The sequence below is a fragment of the Colobus angolensis genome, unplaced genomic scaffold, assembly GCF_000951035.1.
Source record: "Colobus angolensis palliatus isolate OR3802 unplaced genomic scaffold, Cang.pa_1.0 Scaffold128, whole genome shotgun sequence".
NCBI classification, from domain to species: domain Eukaryota; kingdom Metazoa; phylum Chordata; class Mammalia; order Primates; family Cercopithecidae; genus Colobus; species Colobus angolensis.
The window spans coordinates 2,199,311-2,211,903 of NW_012114030.1; the positions used below are offsets into that span (position 1 = coordinate 2,199,311).

The 12,593-nt window shown below is 52.9% G+C and overlaps 1 protein-coding gene and 1 long non-coding RNA gene across 6 annotated transcripts; one reads left to right on the forward strand and one right to left on the reverse strand.

Annotated features, from left to right (window-relative positions):
* Positions 1-5,661: 5,661 nt before the first annotated feature.
* LOC105505651 lies at positions 5,662-7,059 on the reverse strand. The gene is made up of 4 exons (XR_001000785.1): positions 6,891-7,059; positions 6,507-6,594; positions 6,024-6,171; positions 5,662-5,740 (listed from the first exon to the last, which is right to left on the reverse strand). It is a non-coding gene; the product is annotated as an uncharacterized LOC105505651 (long non-coding RNA).
* A 76-nt stretch (positions 7,060-7,135) lies between these two features.
* CDIPT (CDP-diacylglycerol--inositol 3-phosphatidyltransferase) lies at positions 7,136-12,493 on the forward strand. 5 transcript variants are annotated; one of them, XM_011933550.1, is made up of 7 exons: positions 7,136-7,807; positions 7,917-8,063; positions 8,159-8,293; positions 9,601-9,754; positions 10,199-10,280; positions 11,335-11,416; positions 11,524-12,493. In XM_011933550.1, exons 2-7 carry the CDS (start codon positions 8,021-8,023, stop codon positions 11,667-11,669), a joined length of 642 nt encoding a protein of 213 aa, XP_011788940.1. In that variant the 5' UTR covers positions 7,136-7,807; positions 7,917-8,020; the 3' UTR covers positions 11,670-12,493. The 5 variants fall into 5 exon arrangements, with proteins under 5 accessions (XP_011788940.1, XP_011788939.1, XP_011788942.1 ...); XM_011933549.1 differs by having other exon boundaries at positions 7,136-8,063; XM_011933552.1 differs by having other exon boundaries at positions 7,136-8,063; positions 8,244-8,293.
* The last annotated feature ends 100 nt before the right edge of the window (positions 12,494-12,593 follow it).

The window sequence follows — 12,593 nt, forward strand, 5'->3', positions numbered from 1 at the left end:
TTGGGCCGGTGGGGTGTGGGGAGGCGGCCACCGAGCGCTGGACCACCTCTCTGGGGAGAGGGCTGGGGAAAGGGGAACAATTTGAAAAAAAAGAGGAAATGCGAAAGTGGGCAGAGGGCAGTGTCCGGAGGCCTGGCCTGGGGTCAGAAAGCCTGGCTTTAGGCTCAACCTCTGTGAAGCCCTCCCTGTGACCAGCCTCACTCCAGGCCGCAGTGGCCTCTCCACCAGGCCTTGTTTGACCTTGTGGGCCTCTTCCAGCTGGAAGAGAACTGACAGGAGCCACCCATCTTCTCTTACTGCTGGGCAGGAGGCAAACAGTTTTCAATTTCTTTCTTTTTGGAGACAGGGCCTGGCTTTGCCGGCCAGGCTGGAGTGCAGTGGTGCCATCACAGCTCACCGCAACCTCAAACTCCTGGATTCAAGGGATCCTCCCACCTCAGCGTCCTGAGTGGCTGGGACTACAGGTGCAAGCCACGGTGACTGCCTAAATTTTAAATTTTTGTGGAAATGAGATCTTGTTATGTTGCCCAGGCTGGTCTCGAAACCCTGGCCTCAAGCAATCCTCCTTCCTCGACTTCCCAAAGTTCTGGGATTACAGGCATGAGCCACCAAGCCTGGCTTTTCAATTTGTCTTATGACCAGTTTGCCTAAAATTCAACCCCCTTTGGAGGATTTTTGTATCTATTCAAGTACACCATTTCTTCCCCCCACCCCAATCTTTTTAGCATTTTAGGCGTATCTGCTGTGACCCATCTACCAATCTGAACTTGTTTTATATCCTTGGGGGTGTCCTTTTCCACTTTATCTTTTTTTTTTTTGAGACGGAGTTTCGCTCTTGTCACCCAGGCTGGTGTGCAATGGCTGCAACCTCTACCTCCTGGGTTCAAATCGTTCTCCTGCCTCAGCCTCTCAAGTAGCTGGGACTACAGGCACCCATGCCCAGCTAATTTTTGTATTTTTAGTAGAGACCGGGTTTTGCCATGTTGACCAGGCTGGTCTCGAACTCCTGACCTCAAGTGATCCGCACGCCTGGGCCTCCCAAAGTGCCAGGATTACAGGTGTAAGCCACCTTGCCTGGCCTAATTAAAATTTTATATTTAAATGCAATTAAACATTTTTAGGACACTTGAAAGGATGCTGAAATATTCAGAAAGGGGTGGACTTTTAGGAGAATCTGAGGCAAACTGTATGCATTATGTTGTTTTTTTTTCTTTTTCTTTTTCGCAACTGAGTCTTACTCTGTCACCCAGGCTGGAGTGTAGTGGTACAATCTCAGCTCATTGCAACCTCTGCCTACTGGGTTCAAGCGATTATCCTGCCTCAGCCTCCTGAGTAGCTGGGATTATAGGAGCCTGCCACCACACCCGGTTAATTTTTGTGTTTTAGTAGAGACAGGGTTTCACTATGTTGGCTAGGCTGGTCTCGAACTCCTGACCTCAAGAGATCCGCCCACCTCGGCCTCCCAAAGTGCTGGGATTACAGGCGTGAGTCACTATGCCCGGCCTATGTTGTTTTATTCTTTAGAGATGGTGTCTCTGTAGTATAGGCTGGAGTACAGTGGCACCATCATAGCTCACTGCAGCCTCAACCTCCTGGGCTCAAGTGATCCTCCAGCCTTAGCCACCTGAGCAGCTGGGACTACAGGTGTGCGCCACCACACCTGGCTAACTTGTTTGCGTTTTTAGAGGTGGGGGCTCACTCTGTTACCCAAACTGGTCTTGAACTCCTGTCCTCAAGTGATCCTCCCACCATACTGTCCGGTATGTCCCTGGGATTACAGGCATGAGCCATCACGCCTGACTGAATCATGTCTTTTAACTCTCCAAAGGACCCCACCGGACAGGGATCATTGATTAATCCCATTTTTCAGATAAGGAAACTAAGGCTCAGAGATGGGAATTGACTTCCTCAGGAGGCTCCAATAAATGGCCAAACTTTGTGCAGTTTGCGTTTAGCAATGCAAATACTAAATGCTAAAATGAATTTAGCATTTGCATTGCTAAATGCAAACTGTGCAAAGCCTAATGCACTGCTTTCTGGCTAGTAATGGGTGTGATATGTTCTCGCAGGCATGAAGCCCAACGATCAGAGGGGAGAGGCTGTAGCTCAGTGTCCCCATCCCCAACAGTGGTGGCAGAGGTGGCTCTTCAGAAGTAAGAGGAGTCCTGCCAGATGCCACAGGCCTAGACCTTAAGGTGCTGGAGTGTGGCCAAGAGGCTGGATTTGGACCCATGTGCTCATCTGTGTCAACAGGCCAGGTGCAGTGATCCCAGTAATCCCAGCACTTTGGGAAGCCGAGGCAGGAGGATCATTTGAGGCCAAGAGTTCAAGACCTGGGCAACACAGTGAGACCCTGTCTCCACAAAAAAAAAAAAAAAAAAAAATTTGAGACGAAGTCTCCATCTGTCGCCCAGGCTGGAGTGCAATGGCACGATCTCAGCTCACTGCAACCTCCGCTTCCCAGGTTCAAGTAATTCTCCTGCCATAGCCTCCTGAGTAGCTGGAGCTACAGGCACGTGCCACCATGCCCGGCTAATTTTTTGTATTTTTAGTACAGACAGGGTTTCACCGTGTTAGCCAGGATGGTCTTGATATCCTGACCTCGTGATCTGTGCTGGGATTACAGGCATGAGCCATCGCTCCTGGCCACAAAAATTTTTTTAAAAAACTAAACACTCTAGTGTATGCCCACATCCAGCACTAGGGAAAAAAAAAAAAAGGCCCCCTGTTCCACACCTCCACCCTAGAGAAACCACACATGAGCACGGCACAAACTGGGGGAGGGAACGATCCCTGTCTCTTTATTAAAGCGCTTTCATTCCTGGTGGTGTCCTTGCTGGCTGAGGTTGGAGGGTTATGTGATGAATCCAGAACACTTTGAAGGCTTCGGGAGGATGCTGCTCATGACCAGGAGGTTCCCACAAATGGAAGTGATTAACGAGTGGCAAAAGAGGAGTTTTGAGGCATGTTCTAGGGACAAAAACGGGGGGAGGCATGAGAAGCCAAGAGCATCAAAGAGGGGCGGGCTTATCTTCCAAACTGACTGTTAGGAAGAGCTCCATAAAAGAGACAAGAAAGAGCCTTTTCACTCTTTAGACTCAAGGCTCATGTCTTTTTTATTTTTCTCAAGACAGGGTCTCCCTCTGTCAGCCAGGCTAGAGTGCAGTGGCGTAATCATATCTTCCTGCAGCCTCAACCTGGGCTCCAACGATCCTCCCACCTCAGCCTCCCGAGTAGCTGGGAGCACAGCTGTGCGCCACCATGCCCCGCTAATTTTTTAAACCTCTTGATAGCAGGAACTCTGTTTCGCTTACTGCAACACCCCAGTCCCTCAAGCAGTGCTGACACATAATAAGTGCTTCATTTTTATTTTATTTTATTTTTTTTGAGACAGAGTCTCAATCTGTGGCCCAGGCTGCAGTGCAGTGGCGTGATCTCGGCTCACTGAAACCTCCGCCTGCCAGGTTCAAGTGATTCTCTGCCTCAGCTTCTTGAGTAGCTGGGATTACAGGTGCGCGCCACAATACCTTGGCTAATTTTTGTTTTTGTTTTTGTTTTTTTTTTTTGAGACAGTCTTGCTCTGCAGCCCAGGCTGGAGTGCAGTGGTGCGATCTCGGCTCACTGCAACCTCCAACTCCTGGGTTCAAGTGATTCTCCTGCCTCAGCCTCCTGAGTAGCTGGGATTACAGGTGCATGCCACCATGCTCAGCTAATTTTTGTATTTTTACAAAACAAGGTTTTGTAAAACAGGGTTTTACATGTTGGCCAGGCTGGTCTCAAACTCCTGACCTCAGATGATCTGCCCACCTCGGTCTCCCAAAGTGCTGGGATTACAGGCATGAGCCATCACGCCTGACCTAACTTTTGTATTTTTAGTAGAGACAGGGTTTCACTATGTTGGCCAGGCTGGTCTTGAACTCCTGACCTCATGATCCACCCGCTTTGGCCTGCCAAAGTGCTGGGATTACAGGCATGAGCCACCACGCTCAGCTCCTCCTCCTATTTCTTTCTTTTTTTACTTTTTTAAAAAATTGCTTTTTTGAGACAGGGTCTTGCACTGTCACCCAGGCTGGAGTGTGGTGACATGATCATGGTTCACTGCTGCATCAACCTGCTAAGCTCAAGTGATCCTCTGGCCTCAGCCTCTCGAGTAGCTGAGACCACAGGTTCATGCCACCACACCTAGCTAATTTTTTAACTTTTTATAGAGATGGGGTCTCTCTATGTTGCCCAGGCTGTTCTTGAACTTCTGGGCTCAAGCAATCCTCCCACCTCCCAAGTAACTGGGACCACAGGCACATGCCATCATGCCTGGGGTATCACCATGTTGTCCAGGCTGGTCTCAAACTCCTGGATGCAAGCGATCCTCCTGCTTCAGCTTCCCAAAGTGCTGGGATTACAGGCATGAGTGACCACACCCAGCCAGGAAAGTGTGTACGGCTCTAAACAAGGCACACAAAGTCTCTTGAGTCCCCTCTTACCTTGCCTGTAGACTCCAGCTGCTAAACTGCTTCTCCCTGCCCTAAGTACACACAGATGCTCACAGTGGCTCTGCGAAGACTGCTCTTTGCCTTTGTTCATGCAACCCCAACTGTTTGAAAGACTCCTACCAACCTCTTTTTTTTTTCTTTTTTTCCTGGAAACTTCTTTTTTTCTTTTCCTTTTTTTTTTTTTTTTTTGAGATGGAGTCTCACCGTCACCCAGGCTGGAGTGCAGTGGTGCAATCTTGGCTCACTGCAACCTCTGTCACCATGTTGACCAGGTTGGTCTCAAACTCCTGCCCTGAAGTCATCGGCCCATCTCAGACTCCCAAAATGCTGGGATTACAGGCGTGAGCCACTGCGCCCTGTGGAAAATTATTTCTTTAGGTGTTACCTCCTTCAAGAAACTCCAAAGTCTGTAATCCCAACACTTTGGGAGGCTGAGGCGGGCAGATCATGAGGTCGGGAGATCAAGACCATCCTGGCTAACACGGTGAAACCCTCTCTCTACTAAAAATACAAAAAAATTAGCCAGGTGTGGTGGCAGGTGCCTGTAGTCCCAGCTACTTGAGAGGCTGAGACGGGAGAATGGTGTGAACCCAGGAAGTGGAGCTTGCAGTGAGCCAAGATTGTGCCACTGCACTCCAGCCTGGGTGACAGAGCAAGACTCTGTCTCAAAAGAAAAAACAAAAAAAAAAGAAGAAGCTCCATGGTTCCTTTCCTTCCTGTCCCAGTTAAGGTTGGGATAAGAGTAATATCCCACTGTGTCCATTTCTATTATGGAAACTTATCCATACTGTATTATAACTGGCCATTTCCTTGTCTGTTCCCACACTGAACTGAACTCTTCAAGAGCTGAGACTGTATCATTCATTTCTGTGTCCCAAGCTCCTAAGACAGGGACCAGCATATAGTGCAAACTCAAAAGGTTTAGTTAATATCGAATAGCCTTGGCAGCCATGGACCCTGCATGTACCTTTTCACGAGGAGTTGGCAGGAGGTGTGCCTTGCTGCGGGTACGGTTTCTGTTGGAGCGGCAGATGGTGGAAGAGAGGGGAGAGGGCTGAGAACTCAGAATTTGAGGATCAGGGCAGAATAGAATGGAAGTGCAGGGTTCAAAAATTCCCCTACCCTGCTGGGATGTTGTGAAACCCTCGCTCTCTCCCCTCCAGGTTCCCCCTCTCTCTCCCAGGACAAAGAGCATCTCCCTTGAAGCCTCACTCACCGGGTGTCTGTGCCTCAGGTCTTGGTGAAGAATGCTGGAAGCAGAGGACCTAGTCAGAGAAAGGACTATCCCCGTGGCCAGGAAGAAGTGTGGTCAGGGCAGATGGGGTAAGGGGATTCTCAGCCAGCAGTGAGGAGTAGGTACTGGGTTAGCGGGTAAGAGGGGCACTTCACAGGTCCTAGGGCTGGCTGTGAGATGGGCGAGATGGGCACAGACTCCTGGAGAGTTCAGCTAGGGGTGGGAGGGGTCAGGGACTGGAACCAGGCATGATGGGGGCTGCGGTTCTCTAGACACGATGGTCCTGAGGCAGGGGTTACCACTTGTGGATATCTGAGTCGCTTGGTCTTGTGTCTGTTTTTTTTTGATGGGCACAGGGTTCAAGTGGCAACAAGCAGTGCACAAAGCCTCCTCCGTGAGTTCTGCACTGATCCGGGACAGGTATTCCTCAGAACGAGACAACGAAGCCTGGGAAAGGAAAAGGCGGAGAGGTTCAGCCTGGGAGCTCCCACATGGAAGTGCTGGGTGTAGGAGTTCCCAGGCTGGGGCCTGTGCGTCCAAGGAGCTTGCTCTTGAAGGACTGGGCCTTGAGATTTAGCTAGAAGGCTCTGAATCTGGAGGAGTGGGGTTTGGTGGAGGTTTAGAGTCAGGGCCTAGCGTTGAGAGCTATGGGTCTGGGCTTCAGGACTCAGGGTTGAAGCTAGAGTCTCAGGGCTTGTGGCTCAGACCCGGGACGGGTGCCTCTGCCTGGGAGGCCTTCACTTCATTACACTCCCACCTCTACGGCCCCCTGCAGTGCTCACCGGACCTCCTCTCAAGGTGGGTGCAGCTTGAGACGGCCAGCTGCTCTTCTTCTCCCCCTCATTCCCCATCGGAGTGGACTCCATCCCCCTGGGAACAGTCGAGGCCTGTGTTGACCTGAGAAACCAGCCCGCTGTTCCCCAGAACCCAGCCCACCACCATTCCCCGGGCCCAGGTTTAAACAAGGCCTTTAGAAGAAACATCCCGCTGCCTCATTCTCTCTCTCAGGAAAAAAAAATAATAATAATAAACGTTGCTTTATATCTTCGGGAGTGAGAGGGAACTCCCGCAACCCCCCACCCCTCACCCCTTCGCCTGGTGGGCCTCTCCTTTCTTCCCTCTCAAGCCCCTTCCCAAGCTAAGGCGGCCAACTTGACGCCCCAGGCCTGGCAGATGGGTGGAAACCTTGGGCTACTAGGCAGAAGGGGAGACGTGGAGGCCTAAGGACCTCTGGTATAGGTCGTGGGGGACGGGGAATGGGAGATGGGGAGGAAGGCTGGAAAAGGGGGAGCCGGCTCCGTGTCGCTACCGGCAGCTATAAAATCCTTGGAGTCTGCGGAGGTTCCGCAGCCTGGTTGCTAGGAGATCAGGGGTTCTAGAACTAAAGACAGAGGAATGCTCCTCCAGCCTCCCCTCAGTACCCCTCCAGGTGCCTCCTTGGGGGCAGTGACCCCAAGCGCCAGACGCTTCAGAAGTTTGGGAGGATGACGCAGGGTTGAGCCTGCGACCTAATCCTCCCATCACAAGCGGCACGCGAGAAGCAGGCCAGCTTCAGGGCGCTCTGGAGCCTCTCTAGCCGCCTGGAGCCTGCGAGAGCAAAGACGGCTGCAGACTTAGGGGGCGGGAAGAAAAGTGAGGACTGCACCAAATATCCTGGCCTCTCGGGGATGCAAAGACTCAGGAGGAGAAATTTTATCGCCTTATTTTTGCCTCCAGGAAGTCACACCCTCCAGAAAAGGAAAGTAGATATTTTTATTTGGCCTCTTTCTGTTTTTCTCTTTCCTTTTCCGTTTCTGCCTTTGCTCGACGTCAATGGTTGTTTCCTCCCTCTCCCCCTTTGCGCCTTGGTACGAGCCAAGGGAGAGGAGCGGAGGGAGGAAAAGGGGAAGGAAGCGAACAGGCCTTAAAGGGGCCGCAACTATTTTTTAAGCCACTTTTTTCTCTCTCCAATTTTGCAACGACGGGCGCGGAGGAGGAGGTTCCCGAAAGCCACGCGCAGCTGGAGCAGCGGCGACCGCAGCTGGAGGCCCGGAGCGCCTGCGGGGCGGGCAGAGGCGAGGGGGGTTGCGGGTAGGAAGGGCGGGCTGCGCGCGCCCCCTGCGCCCCGCGCGTCTCGGGGCCGGCCCATGCTCCTGACGGCTGCAGGATTCAGTATCTGGGGCCGGGTTGGGGCGGCGGGGTCCAGGGCGCAGGTGGTGCGGCCGATGAGCCGGGCCGGAGGCTGAGGCTTCGCGACGGGGCTGGGACAGCACTGGCATCTTCAGAGCAGGCCCGGGGCAGCAAGGGAGGCGCTGCGATGCCAGACGAAAATATCTTCCTCTTCGTGCCCAACCTCATCGGTGAGTGCTGCCCCGCGGCCCCGGGCCGGACGAGAGGGCGCGGGGCCTTGGCGGGCTCCCTAATCCTGCCCTGTTTCCCCGCGACCTGTTCCAAGGTTATGCCCGGATTGTCTTCGCCACCATTTCTTTCTACTTCATGCCCTGCTGCCCCCTCACGGCCTCCTCCTTCTACCTGCTCAGCGGCCTGCTGGACGCTTTCGATGGACACGCTGCTCGCGCTCTTAATCAAGGTGACGGACACCCCTCTCAGCCAGCCTTGGGGCCCAACAACCCCCTGCTCCCTTCCCTGCCTCCTCGGGACCTCAGAGTCAGAGGGCTGTCATTCCCATCTCTGAAAAAAACAGAACAGGATGGCCTGGGGTTTTTTGTTTTGTTTTGTGTTTTGTTTTTGAGACAGCGTCTCGCTCTGTCACAAGCTGGAGTGCAGTGGTGCGATCATGGCTCACTGCAGCCCCCATCTCCTGGGCTCAAGTAATCCTCCCACCTCAGCCTCCTGATTAACTGGGACTACAGGCGCGTGCCACCACACCCGGCTAATTTTTAAATTTTTGTAGAGACTGAGTCTTGCAGTGTCGCCCAGACTGGTCCCCAGCTCCTAGCCTCAAGCAATCCTCCTGCCTTCCTCCCAAAGTGCTGCGCCCAGTAAGAATGGACTGATTTTGTAGCAGAAGGGATTTAAGCTAGCTCTTGAGAACTCACTGCTTGTGAGAGGTGTGGATTAGCAAGACATGATATGGCCATGGCGCTGCTGGAGGTCTCTCTGAACACAAGTCCATTCAGGCCAGGGGCGGTGGCTCACGCCTGTAATCCCAGCACTTTGGGAGGCCGAGGCGGGCGGATCACGAGGTCAGGAGTTCGAGACCAGACTGACCAACATAGTGAAACCCTGTCTCTGCAAAAAATACAAAAATTAGCTGGCTTGGTGACGTGTGCCTGTAATCCCAGCTACTCAAGAGGCTAAGGCAGGAGAATTGCTTGAACCTGGGAGGCGGAGGTTGCAGTGAGCCGAGATTGTGCCATCACACTCCAGCCTGGGCGACAGAGCAAGACTGTCTCGGGGAGAAAAAAAAAAGTCCTATCAACAGGTGTTTCCTGGAGTCCTACTGTGTACCCTGCATAAGTAGTTGGGGTTCCAGAAGGCATGCTTAGAGGGAGGATGGAGAGGGAAGGGTGATGGCTTTTGGAGGGTTCACTAATTTTTTCATCTGTTCTCCAGACCCAACTCTAAGGCTTCACCTGAGGCATCAAGTCTCTTTTTCTAGCCCTGGAGCCTTGGTTCTGGGGTTTATGAGCTGCAGACATAGCTTTCCTCTCCTCCTTGCCTGTTCCCTTCACTCTCATGCCTGTCTCAGTTCATGCCATGGTGACCTTTGCCCACTAACCTCACACACAGCCTGTTTTCCAACCTGCGTTCCTCCCCAGGCAGGTGGACACTCCCAGTCTTCGTTTACACCCTCCATCAGAGTGATAAACCAAATATGGGCACCTGTCCTGCATCCTCTGCACCATAATAGCCCCTGCCCACCTAATCTTCCAGGAACCCGGTTTGGGGCCATGCTGGACATGCTGACGGACCGCTGCTCCACCATGTGCCTGTTGGTCAACCTGGCCCTGCTGTACCCTCGAGCCACGCTGTTCTTCCAACTCAGCATGAGTTTGGATGTGGCCAGTCACTGGCTGCACCTCCACAGGTCTGCCGCGATTCTGGGGGCCTTGGCCAGTTAGAGACACTACAGTGGGGTGGGCTGAGCTTAGATGGAAGGGTGTCTGGGATGGCACTAGGCGTCCTGGAAGGGCTCCTTTTTAGCTCTGCTTTGTAGAAGGACCCCAGGCAAACACGCCTCTCTTTAAAGCTTCAGTCATGTTGTTTACAGTTGCATTAAGCAATTCTTAGGACTCTTCTGGCTGGATATTCTAGGATTCCAAATAGGTGACAGCTCATAGGAAGGGGCATGGGAGCTTTCAAATGTGTCATTTGAATCCTGACTCTGCCCCGAAATAGGTAACTGGCTTTGGGCAGGATATTGGTCCTTAGCCGTGCCCAGTTTTCCATCTGTACAATAGGTGTTAACATGAGGATCGGATGCGCAGTAGTGGTCGTGAAACCTCATGGGTTCCCCTGTTTTCTCCCCAAGTTCTGTGGTCCGAGGCAGTGAGAGTCACAAGATGATCGACTTGTCCGGGAATCCAGTGCTTCGGATCTATTACACCTCGAGGGTAAGCATTTCCTGCACACCCCGCCCCTCAGGCTCTTGGCTGTGGGAAGCCCTGGGCTGAACCCTGGTCCTAGACTAGGAGAAGGCAAGGGCACAGAGCAGAGCCTGCCCAGTCACTCCAGGAGGAGGGGCCTGTAAGCTGAGGTGTGGAGGAGGAGGATTGGTGGGGAAGGCCTGTGTGAATTACTCCAGGGAACAAGTGGGAATGAGGCCTGCAAAGAGGAGGGACTGAAAGAGGAGAGGGAAATAAGCCAGAGAGGTTTGCAGGGCTGGAGTGTGGACTTGATTTCAGGAACACAGGCAGCCTCTGGAAGGATTTTTAAAAAGATAATGGCTGGGCATGGTGGCTCATGCCTGTAATCCCAGCGCTTTGGGAGGCTGAAGTGGGGGAAATGCTTGAGGCCAGGAGTTTGAGACCAGCCTGGGCAACAAAGTGAGACTCTGTTTCCACACACACACACACAAAACCTTGAATTAGCTTAGCCAGGCACAGTGGTGCACGCCTGTAGTCTCTACTTAGGAGGCTAAGGTGGAAGGATTGTGTGAGACCAAGGTTTTTTTTTTCTTTTTTTTGAGACAGAGTCTCACTCTGTCTGTTCAGTGGCGTGTTATCGGCTCAGTGCAACCTCTGCCTGCTGGGTTCCAGCGACTCTTGTGCCTCAGCCTCCTGAGGACTACTAGGAGTCGAGGACTACTAGGACTACGGGCGTGCACCACCACATTTGGCTAATTTTTGTATTTTTAGTAGAGAGGGATTTCACCGTGTTGGCCAGGCTGGTCTCAATCTCCTAACCTCAGGTGATCTGCCTGACTCAGCCACCCAAAGTGCTGGGACTACAGGCGTGAGCCACCGCGCCCGGCTGAGACCAGGAGTTTTGAGGCTGCAGTGCTGTGATCATACCACTGCATTCCAGCCTGGATGACAGAGCGAGACCCTGTCTCTAAAAAAGAAAAGAAATAATAATATGCTGAGATTGCACCCTCACTAGTGCTGGGGGGCAGGGGGTGGCACACGCCTGCCTGTTGCTAATGTGGCCTGTTTGCTGTGTGTGCAGCCTGCTCTGTTCACCTTGTGTGCTGGGAATGAGCTCTTCTACTGCCTCCTCTACCTGTTCCATTTCTCTGAGGGACCTTTAGGTATGAGATGAGGGGCGGGGCAGGAGGATGGGATGGGGATCTGGCCTGCCCAGGGAGATGGAGGTCCCCTCCTTTGGGCCCCGAACTTCCCTGCTGCCTTCCTGCAGTTGGCCCCGTGGGACTGTTCCGGATGGGCCTCTGGGTCACTGCCCCCATCGCCTTGCTGAAGTCGCTCATCAGTGTCATCCACCTGATCACGGCTGCCCGCAACATGGCTGCCCTAGACGCAGCAGACCGTGCCAAGAAGAAGTGACGCAGGAGCCCCGGGTCCTGGCTGCCCACCTGCCCTGGGAGTCTTGCTGTGCCACACAGCTCCCCACCCCCTGCTAGGAGGTCCCAGTCTCACGCCTTCCTCATGTGTTGTTCTACCTGCTGGGATGGGGGTCAGCCTCTCTTTGGTGACGTCACGTTCTCTGGGATCCCGAGAACCCAGGCCTCAAATCAGCGAGGTTACGCGGGAGGCTCCATGCATACAGGCGGTGCTCCTGGGGTGCCAGGACTGGGCAGTGTCACGCCCTGCTGGCTCAGCCCTGGGGTCCGAGATGCTAGGGACAGTTGAGTGAGGGAGATGGTGTGAGGGCCGCGTTTCCCGAAAGGCAGGGGAGTCAGACCTCCGCCCCCAGCTAGAGCAAGTCTGGGGCACCGTGCCTGGGAGGGAAGAAGCCGTCCACAGCCTTCCCCGTCGCCGGCTTCTCTGTCCTGTCTACCCTGGTCCTGGCAGGACTTCACTATTTGACTTGCTTTCCTTTCAGATATTCTTGGCTCAGGGCCTGGGTTGAGGGAGCTTAGGGAAGGACGTCCGTCTGGGTGCTTTTCCTCCAGTTTGCTGGCTGGCTTCTCCGTCTCTCCACAGTGACCTCACAGAGGTCACTGCCACCCATGCTCATGCAGTGTCCCCCACTTGTTTGATCTCACTGACCGTCTACATGTATTTGTATTCTTGGTATTTTCTACCCTCACTGGAATGTAAACTCCATGAAGGCACAGACTTTTCTTGTTCCCTTCTGTATCCCTAGAATAAGACCAACCTGAACCTGGCATATAGTAGCTGCTTAATAAATATTCGTCCGTCAATGAGTTGGTTTCTCAGAGTGTGGTCCTTAGACTGCCTGTGGAATATTTCTATTTCTCTTTCTTTCTTTCCTTTTCTTTCTTTCTATTTTTTTTTTTTTTTTTT